We start from the raw sequence: 14,054 nt of genomic DNA, 5'->3' as shown, positions 1-14,054 counted from the left end.
TTCACGTCCTATTTCTCATATTTGGAAAAGGTCACAATTGTCAACCTTTTGCCTCTATACACCACCACAATGGATTCGAAATAAAGTGAATTTTCAGCTTTCATTTAAAAGGTTTAACAAAAATGCTACCCTAACTGTTTAGGAATTACAGCCATTCTTACACACCTCCTTCATCCTCACAGGTGAAAAATTAATTGGGCAACGGACTGATAAGTAGTTTAATGGCCATTTATGGGCAATTTCTTTGTAAGGAGATTAAGGTTTGTGTTTGATTTTAGGTATTGAACTCGCAGATGTCCAAGTAAAGGAGGTCATCTTCAGGCTGTTTTGAAAAAAAAAAAAAAAAACAGACAGGAAAAAAAAATCAGTTTAGTACATTGTTTTAAAGAATGAATTCACTGTCAAACTCAACAACACCAAAGGGCATTGAAGACCAAGGAGGACAGGTAAAATTAATGGGTACAAATTTCTTTCCTTGGTGAAGAGATTCACAAAATCTATCCAAATTAAGGACATCCTGGATAAGGTAAGTATATCAGTGTCAAAGTCGACATTAAAGAAACCATTATGAATGGTAATACAGACAGTTTACCTCAAGATGCAACTCAATTTTATCACTCATTAAACAAAAAAGCCAAATTAGACTCTGAAAATGTCAGCCCCATTCTAATACAAGATAAACTTCCTCCTAAATGATTGAAAGAGAAGAATATGAAGGAGGAAAGAACGGGCTGATGTTCCAAAGCATATTACATAATCATTAAACGCAGATAAGCCTGTGTTATGAGCATATATCGCTGCTTATGGTTCTGGGTCACGGGTGTTTACTAATGATGTGACAGCTAATAGTAGTAGCAGGATAAATTCTGAACTGTATGGTGCTCTAATGCTGGGACAGCGTATTACAGCACAGGTGGATAATGACTCAAAATATACAATGAAAGCAATAATAAAAAATATAATGTTTAGTTGTCTGAACACAACTGAGCTGCTTTTTATACAGGAGACAAGAATGAAGACAGGAAGACCCTCAAACTAGCAGTAACCAAAGGCGGCTACATTAAAAACTCAGCTTTTGGTGATGTACATGGGTTCCAACTATCAGGAATTGACTGCATATGATTTGCATGCAAACTTTAAAAAAGTAATCCTAATATTAATGACAATGTTAATTTGTCCAATTATATTTTAAGGCTGTAAAATTGCCTATACAGCCAAAACAATTTATGCAATTCATTTCAATTTATGCAATTCAAGTCCAACACCAGTCACATTTTAATTTATTAATTAAAATTTTACTGTGCTGATGTGCAGAGGCAAAATGACAAAAATTTTCCGCATTTTAAATATTTACAGTATAGAGCAGATTATACCTGCATATATCTGCATATATCTGCATTCTCCACAAGTGTAACGGGTTTGATGCACGGATAACACCACAAACATGGACACGACGCGAGGTCTTACGAAAAAGGGGAAGAAAAAGGTTAAAAGGAGAGAGAAAAGAAAAAAATGAAGCATAGGATGCACGTGCAGGTCTGTGGGCAGTGCCCCCTGGCATGCGGGCACAGGCAGGTGAGCGGTGGGCAGAGTGGCAGAGTAGGCCCATGTGGGCAGTGGTTTCCACGTCCAAACAAACAAACAAACAAACAAACAAACAAACAAACAAACCGCTAGACAGACAGCATGACAGACTTAGAAGCCCAAGATCCATTAGCGAGGATTAACCACGAGCCGCTGCCCATTCCCGTGGCACACCTGGAGAAGGGGAAGGCCGCCTACCTACTGAGCTCAGGTGTGATCGAGGAGCAATAGATTTAGGCGCACACCACACTGTACACACACACAGTACACAACACACACTGTATATCCTAATGTGTCAACCCAATACCTCAGATGTCTACAAATATTCTAAATATTCTTGTTTGTGTGTCAGTGAGCATTCAGTAGCCCAGTGTATACAGAGTGAAAGAGAGGCTCAGTAGGGCAAGAAGCTGCATTAATAACTTATCAGACACACAAAAAAACACACCAGGGATTTTATACTCTATACCTTTACTCAAGTTCATCTCTTCTTTCCACTAAAAGAATATTTATACATTTTATGCAATAAAAACAGAGAGAGAGAAAGAGAGAGAGAGAAAAAGGGAGAGAGAGAGAACTTAACCATAGCATAAATTATGTTTTTGAAAAAAAGATTAACAGCCTTGGTATTAATTACCTACTATAGCTAATTTGATTCCAACATCCTCTTGCTCTCGTACACTATTATATAAAAAATGACATAGAGTATACTACTTACAGCACATAAAATAATGTCTCTGTATTTCCCTGCACTTTTTCTCTGGTTATTTTTTTTTTTTTCAGTTATTGAATAGTGAAGCTAATAAGTGTTTATCACTTAGTCCAGGTGGGCAGAATTTGCTAGGTATTCTTTGAGGTGCAACATGGATTGCTCTGCTGAAGTAGTGCAAATGGAAGGAAAAAAAGCCCAGCAAAGGTCACAAAAAAAAAAAGGTTTGTGAATGTTCAGAAACATCTTATAAAGGACACATTCTATAAAGGACACATCCAAACTCATACAGCACGTGTTTAAGACAATCGATGTACCCATTTAGATTGTGTTTTAATATCACGTCATGGTTTTATACTGCATTTCCACTGTGAGCGAGTGTATTTACAGTACAGATCCAAGAGCACAATATGGTTCCCAAAAGACTGCAATTAACGTAACACTATCTCACATGTGCTGTGAGCCAGACTGGACTTAGCTGGCCTCCAAAGCATCATGGTCACTTGTCAAGTTTGGCAATGGGAAACTTATTGACTCCGGTCTCCATGGAAACTGGAAGGTCTTGCCGAGGAAGGCGTGCTTCAAAACACCAATGCCATTTGTAAGAGAGCAGGCAAGCTTTGAGCCTTATTACATGAGAGATTGGTGGAGCAAATAAATTAACGTGACAAGGGAACATGGCATCTCTTTGATTATTTCAATCAAATGGGAGTGCTTTTTTGTGCATTTAGCACATCACCCATAAAACATAAAACAACACCAAATTGTTTCTCCCCAGCTTCAAATTAAATGTGTCCAAACAAAATAAAAATACTGCCCTACATTTTTTTTTTATAATCACATATATACATCTAGCAGTTTGGTGGCAACTGTGCAGCTTAGCACCATTTAATGTTTGGGAATATTCATGTGCATATCATTATCATTATTTTGCATAAATGTACAAGTAAAACATCCAAGAGAAGTGAGAATCTCAGTCTTGTACATCGTTATGCTAACATTTACTGTTATTATCCAGGTTTCTGTGCTTGTCCTCTACAGCATGTCAGTCTTTAAAAATTCATCAGGCTGCTTTATGAAGGAGGCAGAATGGACATAACCACCCACACAATGTCCTGCTGCTCCAACTCAACCATGACGACTCTACCACAGCAGGCTGCTTTCTAATACAATTTTCAAAAACAAAGATTTTTTTTTTATTTGGTGTATGGGAGAGTGGGGGAGGCATACTTCATGCCTGCTTGTATGGACCAGGGGCCCGACTAGAACTAAATAAACAGGTAAAGGTGTGCTTTTGTTCATCAGGACCATTATACCACTTTCTCTTCATATTCTGTATTAAAAAAATTGTGAGATGCTACTATGCCAGCAAAGTGGACCAACTCTGTGTTAATGCCTATGGTTTTGCAAAGGGCACATATGGGTGTTATGGTCAGCTGTCCACATACATTTGGTCATAGTATATATATATACTGTATGCCTTTAAATCCTAATGCCAATAAAATGATTAAATTCAACATGAGCAGAAAGTTTTTGTCTAAAACCGAATGCTTGTTCTGTTTATGAATTATCTTTTTATTATTATGAAAATTACACAACAATTCATTATTGCTTTGAGCTAATTAGACATGATTTCAAGAGACTTGAAGATGCACTTTTAAGTGCACACTCATGCACGAACATGCATAATTACAGCCCGATATTGTCAGGAAATCGGCTTGCACATTTTTTCCAGGTGTTATCAAGTTCGAAAGCATTTTTTATACACACCCAAACAAACTTTTAAATACATTGCTAAGAGAGTAACAACTTCCCACATGTGTCAAGCATTGCAATCAATTAGCAGTGGAACTGTAGCAGATTTCCCAGGCAATACACACCAGTTAAAACCAATATCCATGTCTGTTTTGCTCGTGTCTCGGTGTGGGAGTGAGAGTGCTATTCAATTACCTTTTTCACATTTGTCTCCTCCGTAGCTTGGTAAACACAGGCATACAAAATAGTTGATCTCGTCAATGCAGGTGCCTCCATTCTGACATGGATTTGATTGACATTCATCAATATCTGACAAAGAAATAATAAAAAAGAAAATATTAATGTGAATATACTTGATTCATATGGTGGTTTATATTAGCGACTGTATCTGCACATACTGTAGTTAAACAAATTTGACTTTGGGACGCTCTGTTAAAGAATGAAGAGCTTTATTTTAGAAATGAATTTGAAAAATGGACCACACAAAGATGTGCAATATCCATGGGCAAAAGACAAAGTCAATCACTCAAATACAGGAACTTTTTTCCAGATGCTTGTTAATTCTAATTAAACTATGACCTGACGTCCATGATTGCCCGGAACACTTTACATTAAACAGTGCATTATCAAGGCTTATTGCTTTGCTCTGGTTGTAATTACCACTGAAATTTTAAGTTTCGCTTTTCAGGCTGTTCATTTAGTGTCTGGAGCAATGCCATAAAGCTGAGCCTATAATATGCCACTGATTACATATGATAACAAATGAGTGCCTTATTACAGCGGAGAGAGCTCAGGCTTTCGCTCATTTACGCTTAATTATGTCAAAAACTGGGACATCCACAAAGCTGTAATGAGTGATATCAAAGGCATTTAGATCCATCCTCATCATAGGAAATGTACTATGGTAAAGAACATTAAAAAATATTTTACTTTTAAATTTCACTTTACCATGTACGTAGCTAAGAATTACTACTGTAAATACATGCCCACAAATCCTAACCTTAACCTCAGCGTGACAAAGAATATCTAATAAATGAATGAATAAATAAATAATTAAACATTTTACATGCCCCACAATGTCTAACTGTTTATTTACAGACAGAATCTATTTACTTAAATTCACATTAGACACACTTTAACACACTTAAATGCACACACTAAAACACAAACTGTGTACACACTATTGTAAAGAAGAACTTCCACTGAGATAGTACTGTAGGTGTGGCAGATGGTTAATACTAATCCAACCCTAACAATATATTTGAAGGAAAAAAAATCTATTGTAAAAAGTCTATTATTTTTTCAAATAAATGTGCAGTTCTTTTAAAAACAAACAAACAAATCACGTAGCTTCCTGTTTTCGTATCGTTGCCGCGAAAGTTTGCGTTTGTGTTAGCGTTTAAATTACATACTTTTTTTCATTTATACAATAATAATATTAATAGCAACTAGTTTTTACATCTCACACTATTTGGCTTCGCCTTTTTCTGCGCTTTTTGGAGAACGCGCGAGTTTCTTTTTCTAAAAACAACAAACGGAATTCAGCTCCAAACAACTACAACTCCGACTCAGGTACGTTATCATGTCCAATATTCAGCTTGTTCAGTGTGTAGAGTGCAGGATGTTTAGACATTCTTCCTCCGTCGTTAGCGGTAATTTTATTTGTGATAGGTGTGTGTTAGTGAGCACTCTGACGGAGAAGATATCAGCGTTAGAGGAGCGCATCCAGACTTTAGAGAGGGTTAAAGAGTGTAAGAGCAGTGTTATTCCTGTAGCGGACAGTCTGGGTGCCACAGGCGGAGATAACCAGCCCCCGACTCCGGCATTAGAGCCCTCACAGCGGGGCGAGTGGGTGACGACTCGGCGGCATACTCGTTCAGCCAAAGCTAACGCTAAGGCTAGCCCACCGGAGCACACCTCTTCTGCGCTTCACGTGTCCAACAGGTTTGCTCTCCTCAGTGATGCACCCACTGAGAAACCTGAAAGAGCTCTGGTTATAGGAGACTCTATAATGAGACACGTGAAATTAGCTAGACCTTTAGGGGCACCAGCGGCAGTGGTTAGGTGTATCCCGGGAGCCAGAGCACCGGACATAGCAGGTAATCTTAGGGCTCTAGGACAGCACAGGTTCTCCAAGATAGTAGTACATGCTGGAGCTAACGATATACGCCTTCGTCAGTCAGAGGTTAGTAAGAATAACTTTATAGAGGCGAAGGCGATGTCCGATGGAGTAGTATGCTCTGGTCCCATCCCAATGAGACGTGGTGACATAACTTACAGCAGGTTATGGTCGCTGAACCGCTGGATGTCCAGGTGGTGCTCCGAAAACAACGTGGGCTTTATTGATAATTGGAAGACCTTTGAGGGCAAAGCTGGCCTGTTAGGGCGGGACGGTGTCCATCCCACTCGGGAAGGTGCTGCTCTCATTTCTTGTAGTATAGCTCATAGTCTTAGAAAAGGCCTAGTTAATCGGTGACAATCCAGAGCCCAGGCCAGGGAGCAGACAGACAGGCTAACCCAACCGTCTGCTAGCTGCATAGAGTCGTCACTCAGGGTTCACTCTATTGAGACTGTGTCTGTTCCCAGAGCTAAAATCAAATTTAGAAAAACTTAGAAAGTCTGTTTTAGTAATTTAATTAGCATAAAGACCACAAACTTGGATCAGACTGAATGCGCAGCCGGCACCTCTGATCTGAAGCTAGGACTGTTAAATATTAGATCTCTCGCATCTAAAGCAGTTATAGTTAATGAAATTATCACAGATCAGGAGTTTGATTTACTCTGTTTAACAGAAACCTGGATTAAACAGGACGAGTATGTAGCTCTAAATGAAGCTAGTCCTCCTGGATACAGCTACATACACCAGCCTCGGTTAACTGGTAGAGGAGGAGGCGTCGCAGTTATTCACAATGATAATTTGACTATTGTACAAAAACACGGACACAAATTTAATTCATTTGAAATTCTTTATAGTAACATAAGTGTATTTAACTATATTAAGTCAGCTCAGTCGATCCCGCTAATTGTCATTTACAGACCTACAGGGCCGTACTCATTTCTTAGTGAATTTGCAGATTTCCTCTCAAACCTAGTCGTTTCTGTAGACAAAGTGTTAATTGCTGGAGATTTTAATATTCATTTTGAAAACCCAGAAGACCCTCTGAGAACTGCATTTATGTCTATACTGGACTCGGTAGGAGTAAATCAGCGTGTAGTAGGACCCACTCATAAAGCAGGTCACACTTTAGATTTAATAATATTATTTGGATTAAGTATAAGAAATTTATTCACAATACCACTATCTGAAGTTATCTCAGATCACTATCTTGTCTCAATTCAAGTGTGTCACAATAATAATGTACACACAGCGCCGCGCTACCGTATGAAACGTACATTCACATCAACTACCAAACAGAGTTTTATCAGTAATCTCCCAGAGTTCCCAACTTCGATTAGATCACCGTCTGACCCCACAGAACTCGATCAGGCGCCTGAATATTTAGAGTCGACATTTCGCTATACCCTAGATAATGTAGCTCCAGTCAAAAAAGAAATTATAAGAGATAAAAAACTTGCTCCCTGGTATAACGATCACACGCGCACTTTAAAACAGACCGCTCGGAAATTAGAACGTAAATGGCGTCAAACTAAATTACTAGTATTTCAAATAGCATGGAAGGAGAGCATCCTGAACTATAGAAAAGCTCTTAGTGTAGCTAGATCAACATATCTCTCCACTCTTATAGAAAATAACAAAAATAATCCTAGATTCTTATTTAATGCTGTAGCCAAATTAACCAGAAATAAGACCACTGCAGAAATCTCCACAACAACATCATGCAATAGTGAGGACTTCATGAACTTTTTTAATAATAAAATTGTAAATATTAGGCATAAAATTGAGGTTTTGAAACCGAACAATGTAATTGATGCAGATGTTAATCTAGCCATGTCAGACCAGAACCTAGAATACTTTACTCCCCTTGAAGAGAATGAACTAATTTCATTTATCTCCTCTTCAAATTCATCAACCTGTATATTAGATCCTGTACCGACACATTTTCTTAAGAAGATAGTACCGGCAATAATAGAACCCCTGTTGAGAATAATTAATTCTTCACTCAGCATTGGATATGTTCCAAAATCTTTTAAATTAGCAGTTATCAAACCAATAATTAAGAAACCTGACCTCGACCCCTGTCAGCTGTCCAGTTACAGACCAATATCAAACCTCCCCTTTATCTCTAAGATCCTGAAAAAGATAGTAGCGGAGCAGCTATGCTCATATATACATAGAAATGACATACATGAACTGTATCAGTCAGGATTTAGGCCTCATCACAGTACAGAGACAGCGCTCGTTAAAGTAGTAAATGACATTCTATTGGCCTCTGATCAGGGTTGTGTAACTATGCTTGTATAACTTGACCTCAGTGCAGCTTTTGACACTGTTGATCACGCTATTCTTCTTCACAGATTAGAAAATGTAGTGGGAATTAAGGGTACAGCCCTCTCCTGGCTCAGATCCTATCTGACCCATCGTTATCAGTATGTAGACTTAAATGGTGATTATTCTGCATGTTCTCTAGTGGAGTTTGGCGTTCCGCAGGGTTCAGTTTTAGGTCCACTGCTTTTTTCCCTTTACATGCTTCCTCTGGGCAACATAATCCGTAAGCATGGTATTAGTTTTCATTGTTATGCTGACGATACACAGTTATATGTCTCAGCAAAACCTGATGAGAAAAAACAGCTTACTAAAATTTAGCAATGTGTGCAGGACATAAGAAATTGGATGCTAATTAACTTCCTTCTGCTAAATCCGGATAAGACAGAAGTTCTAGTCATAGGACCGCATACAGCTAGGAGTAAAATTTTAGATCACACCGTAACTTTAGATGGCCTTTCTGTTCCATCAAATGCAACAGTGAAAGACCTTGGTGTGATTATTGATTCCAGCCTTTCATTTGAAGCACATGTAGATAATATTACCAGGATAGCATTCTTTCACCTCAGAAATATTGCCAGAATAAGAAATTTATTGTCGCTAAATGACGCAGAAAAACTAGTTCATGCTTTTATCACCTCTAGGTTGGACTATTGTAATGCCTTACTGTCTGGTTGTTCAGCTAGATGCATAAATAAGCTTCAGCTAGTCCAGAATGCAGCAGCGAGAGTCCTCACCAGAACCAGAAGATATGAGCACATCACCCCTATCTTATCTTCACTCCATTGGCTCCCTGTGAAATTTCGCATTGATTTTAAAATACTACTCTTGACATATAAAGCATTAAATGGTCTCGCGCCGCAGTACCTGAGCGAACTGCTAGTGTCTTACGATCCGCCACGCCTACTTCGATCAAAGGATGCAGGCTGCTTGTCAGTACCGGGTATTATGAAAAATACAGCTGGGGGCAGAGCTTTTTCTTACAAAGCCCCAAAATTATGGAATAGTCTTCCAAATAGTGTTCGGGACTCAGACACAGTCTCAGTGTTTAAGTCCAGGCTAAAAACCTATTTATTTAGCCGAGCATTTTTATAAATAGATTTGCCATAGGTAAAGGAGCAGATCTGGGGGACTCATGGACGTAGAGTATTATGGTGAACTGGTATGTTTGGATGCTGTCTTCCTCACTCTCATTGATCACTCAGGTTTGCTGACGGTGAGGTGATTGTTTGCTTTACATGTCAGGAAGCCCTCATGTTTGTGTTTCCTTCTGGCTCTCCCTTTTAGTTATGCTGTCATAGTTAGTCCTGCCGGAGTCTCTGCTTGCACTCTACAGTTAATATACATTCACATTATACATTGTGTGACTGTGACCATACCTAACTGCCATCTCTCCTCTTCTTCTCTTCCCCCCCTCTTTCTTTTTCCTCTCTCCTCCTGTCCCCCCCTTTCACTCTTTCTCTCTCTCTCTGTCGAGCTACACATGTCGTTCCTGAGCTGCCAGTGATCCAGACTCCCTCTGCCCTCCGGACCTGTCTGACCCATCCTGGTGCCCCGCTTCTGGCTGAAGATCTCGTCACATGGATGCCCCGTGTGTCTCTCTGGGATGCGTCTGGTGTCTGGGAATGATTCTCTCTACCTAGAAAATGGTTCTGGCCTTGACTGGTGTTGGCAACTGTTTCTCTGGGGACTTGACAGTTCGATAGTTCATGACTGGAACTTCTTACAAGTCTACCTGGGTCTTCAATAACTACCTGGACTCCATATTAACATCAATTAACATCAGCTATTATAGCTGAACTGCCTCCCACCCTACACACTGTATAAATGCAGATCATTTACTGCTTTCTGTTTCACCCAAATGAGGATGGGTTCCCTGTTGAGTCTGGTTCCTCTCAAGGTTTCTTCCTATTACCATCTCAGGGAGTTTTTCCTTGCCACTGTCGCCCTCGGCTTGCTCACCAGGGACAAACTGACCATTTTGATTCATACAAATTCACATTTCATACAAACTTAAATAATTCTTTTGACTATGTAAAGCTGCTTTGCGGCTTTAAAAGCGCTATACAAATAAAATTGAATTGAATTGAATTGAAATTTCAGTCCTCAAAATAGGAGCCTTTGGGAATGGCCTCAACATAGAGCGTTTTTTTTTTTTTTTTTAAAGTATTTATTAATTCATTTAAATAAATATGAACCCCACAGTTATGGTTCTGGAAACACTGGAAATTCCATCCATGATCTGTTTTAAAGACAGGGCTGCTTATGCAATTATTATATTTTTTTGCCAGCAATATTTTATCAAATTTCCTACTTTTTTTTATTTTTTTACAAATTATAAACCATTGCAACCTAAACCAGGCAAGGTCTAAATATTATTTTTTCACATTTTTTTAATCTAACAAATATCTATTCTTCTTTGTACAATTGGTGTCCACCGAAAGATATAAACATACGTACCTACTCAAATCCTCTCGCAAACAAAAGTGCAAAAGGTCTCCTTGCCTGTAACTATACTTTTCTTCTTGATTTTAGACTGGAGGGAAAAATCAATTACAGCACAGCTGGTGTATGAGAGCCATTAGTGAACTAACATCTGAAAGTGTATCTCATGGGTTGTGAGGTAAAGCCAAAGGTGAAAACCCTCTGGATCGTCTCTTTCTCTTTTTACCTGGACAACGAAAGCCAAAAAGCCTGTTCAATGAACTTTTTACAGTTAAGAGGAATAAGCAAGGATAAAAGCAGCACTTTTCCATAATGAGACACTGCAGCAGCAGGAGATAGCTCAGAGTCAAAGAGCCAGCTGATTTCATGCAGTGCAGGTGTAGCATGTCTAGACAGACAATCCATGGATCATGGAGGAGGGATTACACAGGCAATCTACAGTACATGTATATAAAAAATGAAAGAAGAAGAAAGGGCATTTTCCATTCCCTCTTCACATCACAAAACACATTCTCCACATCACCCATCATAATCACTCCCCATCAGCCATTATAATAATATACTCATTATCATAATATGGTACACGTCTTCGGAAACATGGTATTCAGGTAAAACATGTTTTCCTGCCACCTGGACACTTACTTTTCAGAATCTTAAAGACATCATCTTAAAATACAGAAAACAAAGTCACAAAAACTTTCTCTACATCATTGTTATTTTGAATGTATTTGAGATTTTAGAAATACAGCAATACAAACTAAGATGTTTAATTTGAATAACATTCTGATCCAGAGTACCACACTGACAGGAACCTACAGAGCATTTTGCAACCATAGGCAGCTGCAAAATCAATATTAAAGTACCTGTGTGGATCACTGTGTCTTATTTGCTTCCTAGAAAAAACGGTACTACACCAATGTTTGTCATCTTCAGACATCAGTTCTAAGTAAAATAAAAAGATTTCACAAAAACAGTCAATTTTCATCAATTTGCTCAAAAGCAAATTATTAGCATTGTGAACAATTATCTGAATGTTTAATTACGTGACTCGACAATAAGGTGACTTGACAAGTTTCTAGAAGGAGTCATTTTAAAACAAACCTTAATCTTTATCCGATCTACTTTGTCAATTTCTTCTGTGATTCACTCTCTAAATACCGAACAGGGAGGGTATTTGACTGACTATTGCTTATTAATAGTCCGCCCGTGCTTTAAAGTCCCTCGAAGAGTATGGCACCGCCGAACTCACATGCCGCATCAACGTGAGGCCACATACGTAGCCCTTTGGAATGAGTGAGGGGCGAAATAAAATAAGTTAGTCAGAAAGTTCTGCTGTACACAAAGACAACAAACACTACAAACACTTTCCCCGCCAACTATGATACTATGAAACTTTAGTATAACTTACTATAGTCACAAATAAGACTGATTTCACATAGGCACTCATAATGCCGAAGACAAGATTTATCGGAAAAGATGGGAAGCAAAACCTGTTCTCCATCTATCCTCCTTCAGAATTCATGAAGCTCATCTTTACCCACTTCTTTATCAAGAGTACATGGTCATGAAAAGCACCAGCACTGTCACCATGTTGCTGATGACATTACTGCTATGTGGATGACATCCATCAGGATGAATTAGCTTGTAGGAACAAGACAACCTGTCGGGTGCCTGGTGCAACAACATCTCCAAGAAAGGTGACAGAAACAAACAAATGATGTTAGTTTTTGACGAAATGCAGTCTGCTGTCTATTAGTTTATTGACATGTATTGTGGAAATAGCTCGACCTATGCTAGCTTATAATCACTTCCTTTTAAGTAGCAATTGAGGCAATTGCATGCATCATCTTCTCCAAAGCTATCCTCCAAAGCCCTTACATTTCACCAGAGCCACTGTAGCAATCTGAATCACTGACAGTTTCATGGTTTGGTATGGCAGCTACACCATATCAGACTGCAAAGCCCTGCAGAGGGTAATGAAATCAGCCCATCACATCATTGGGTCACTGCCCCCACTCAGCTCCAACGTCTAGAAGAAATGCTGTAAGAGGAAGAAGCGCAGTATCATCAGTGACCCTGTGCTCTCCAGCCCAGACCTCTTCACATTACTGCCATCCGGCAAATAATACTAGAGATTTCCGTCAAGTACCAGTCAGCAAAAGGACAGTTTCTATCCTTGACTCCTCAATCATATTAACTTGTTTTCAATAAACTACTTGCTGTAATATTTAATTTCATGCAACATTTCTGTTTTTCTAACATTCAGTCTATGATATGTGCATCGTTTTTCCTTCTCAGTAAGGCCTACTTATTGCCCCTGACCTTTAAAACCTTGCCAGTTACTTTCTCATGTTAAAAAATATTCTGAAAGAGTAGTCTTAATTTTGCCACAAGGATATGAAATTACTGTAACGTGACCGTTGACTTTTTAGTTTGAATAAAATCATCTATTTAACTAAAACTCAGTTAAATAGATAATTTTCTGTTTAACTGAGTTTCTGACAAAGCAATTAATGTAATCTGCTGAGGATGCACAGCCCCTCATTTTTGCCTCACTCCAACATCACCACAAGCTGTTCAAAAGCTGGGTGGGTGGATGGTTGGGGGGGGGGGTGGATTGGAGCTGAGTAAGACATGCATGGTCCCATACAGAGCGAGACGCACTTCTGAAAAACAAGTGTCCTATACATCACCTGCAAGTAGCAACAGCTCCAGACAAATCATTCCAGTGATTTGGCCTAAAACATCTGTAAGGCACTGCACAATAGAAATATGCGAAAACAGCCTTGGCCATTGAATTACATCCCAAAGGGCCAGAGCTTTCCAACTTTCTAGGCAGAGACACATTTCTCACTGCCTCATGCAGGTCCTAGGGTCTGAAGTTGGGTCTTTCATTTCACGCTCTTCAGATTTATCCTTTCAATTTCACTGGCTGCCAAGGCATTTGTAAACGAGCAGCCATATAAAATGTAAACAGCCCCCATCTCTAATAAATGAGACCTCAAATGCAATCAACAACCTTACTGACATGGCTCTATGCACAATTTCTTCTGGGCTTGGTGTGTACTCGGTGGGATCTAATAAAGCACTGAAAATCTGAGCGAGAAGAAAAAGATC

General features: G+C 39.0%; 1 protein-coding gene across 3 annotated transcripts in view; it reads right to left on the bottom strand.

Annotated features, from left to right (window-relative positions):
- ncanb (neurocan b) overlaps positions 1 to 14,054 on the bottom strand; it is a 123,036-nt gene that overhangs the window by 21,029 nt on the left and 87,953 nt on the right. For 2 of the 3 annotated variants that reach the window (XM_053513934.1, XM_053513935.1), the window contains exon 10: positions 4,244 to 4,357. In XM_053513934.1, the coding sequence (XP_053369909.1) occupies positions 4,244 to 4,357 (114 nt within the window). Of the gene's footprint in view, positions 1 to 243; positions 323 to 4,243; positions 4,358 to 14,054 lie in introns of those variants that run through there. The other variant, XM_053513936.1, reaches the window with a different exon arrangement.

The sequence above is a fragment of the Clarias gariepinus genome, chromosome 15 (genome assembly GCF_024256425.1).
Source record: "Clarias gariepinus isolate MV-2021 ecotype Netherlands chromosome 15, CGAR_prim_01v2, whole genome shotgun sequence".
In the NCBI taxonomy this organism is placed as follows: domain Eukaryota; kingdom Metazoa; phylum Chordata; class Actinopteri; order Siluriformes; family Clariidae; genus Clarias; species Clarias gariepinus.
This window is presented reverse-complemented; position numbering and strand designations above follow the sequence as displayed.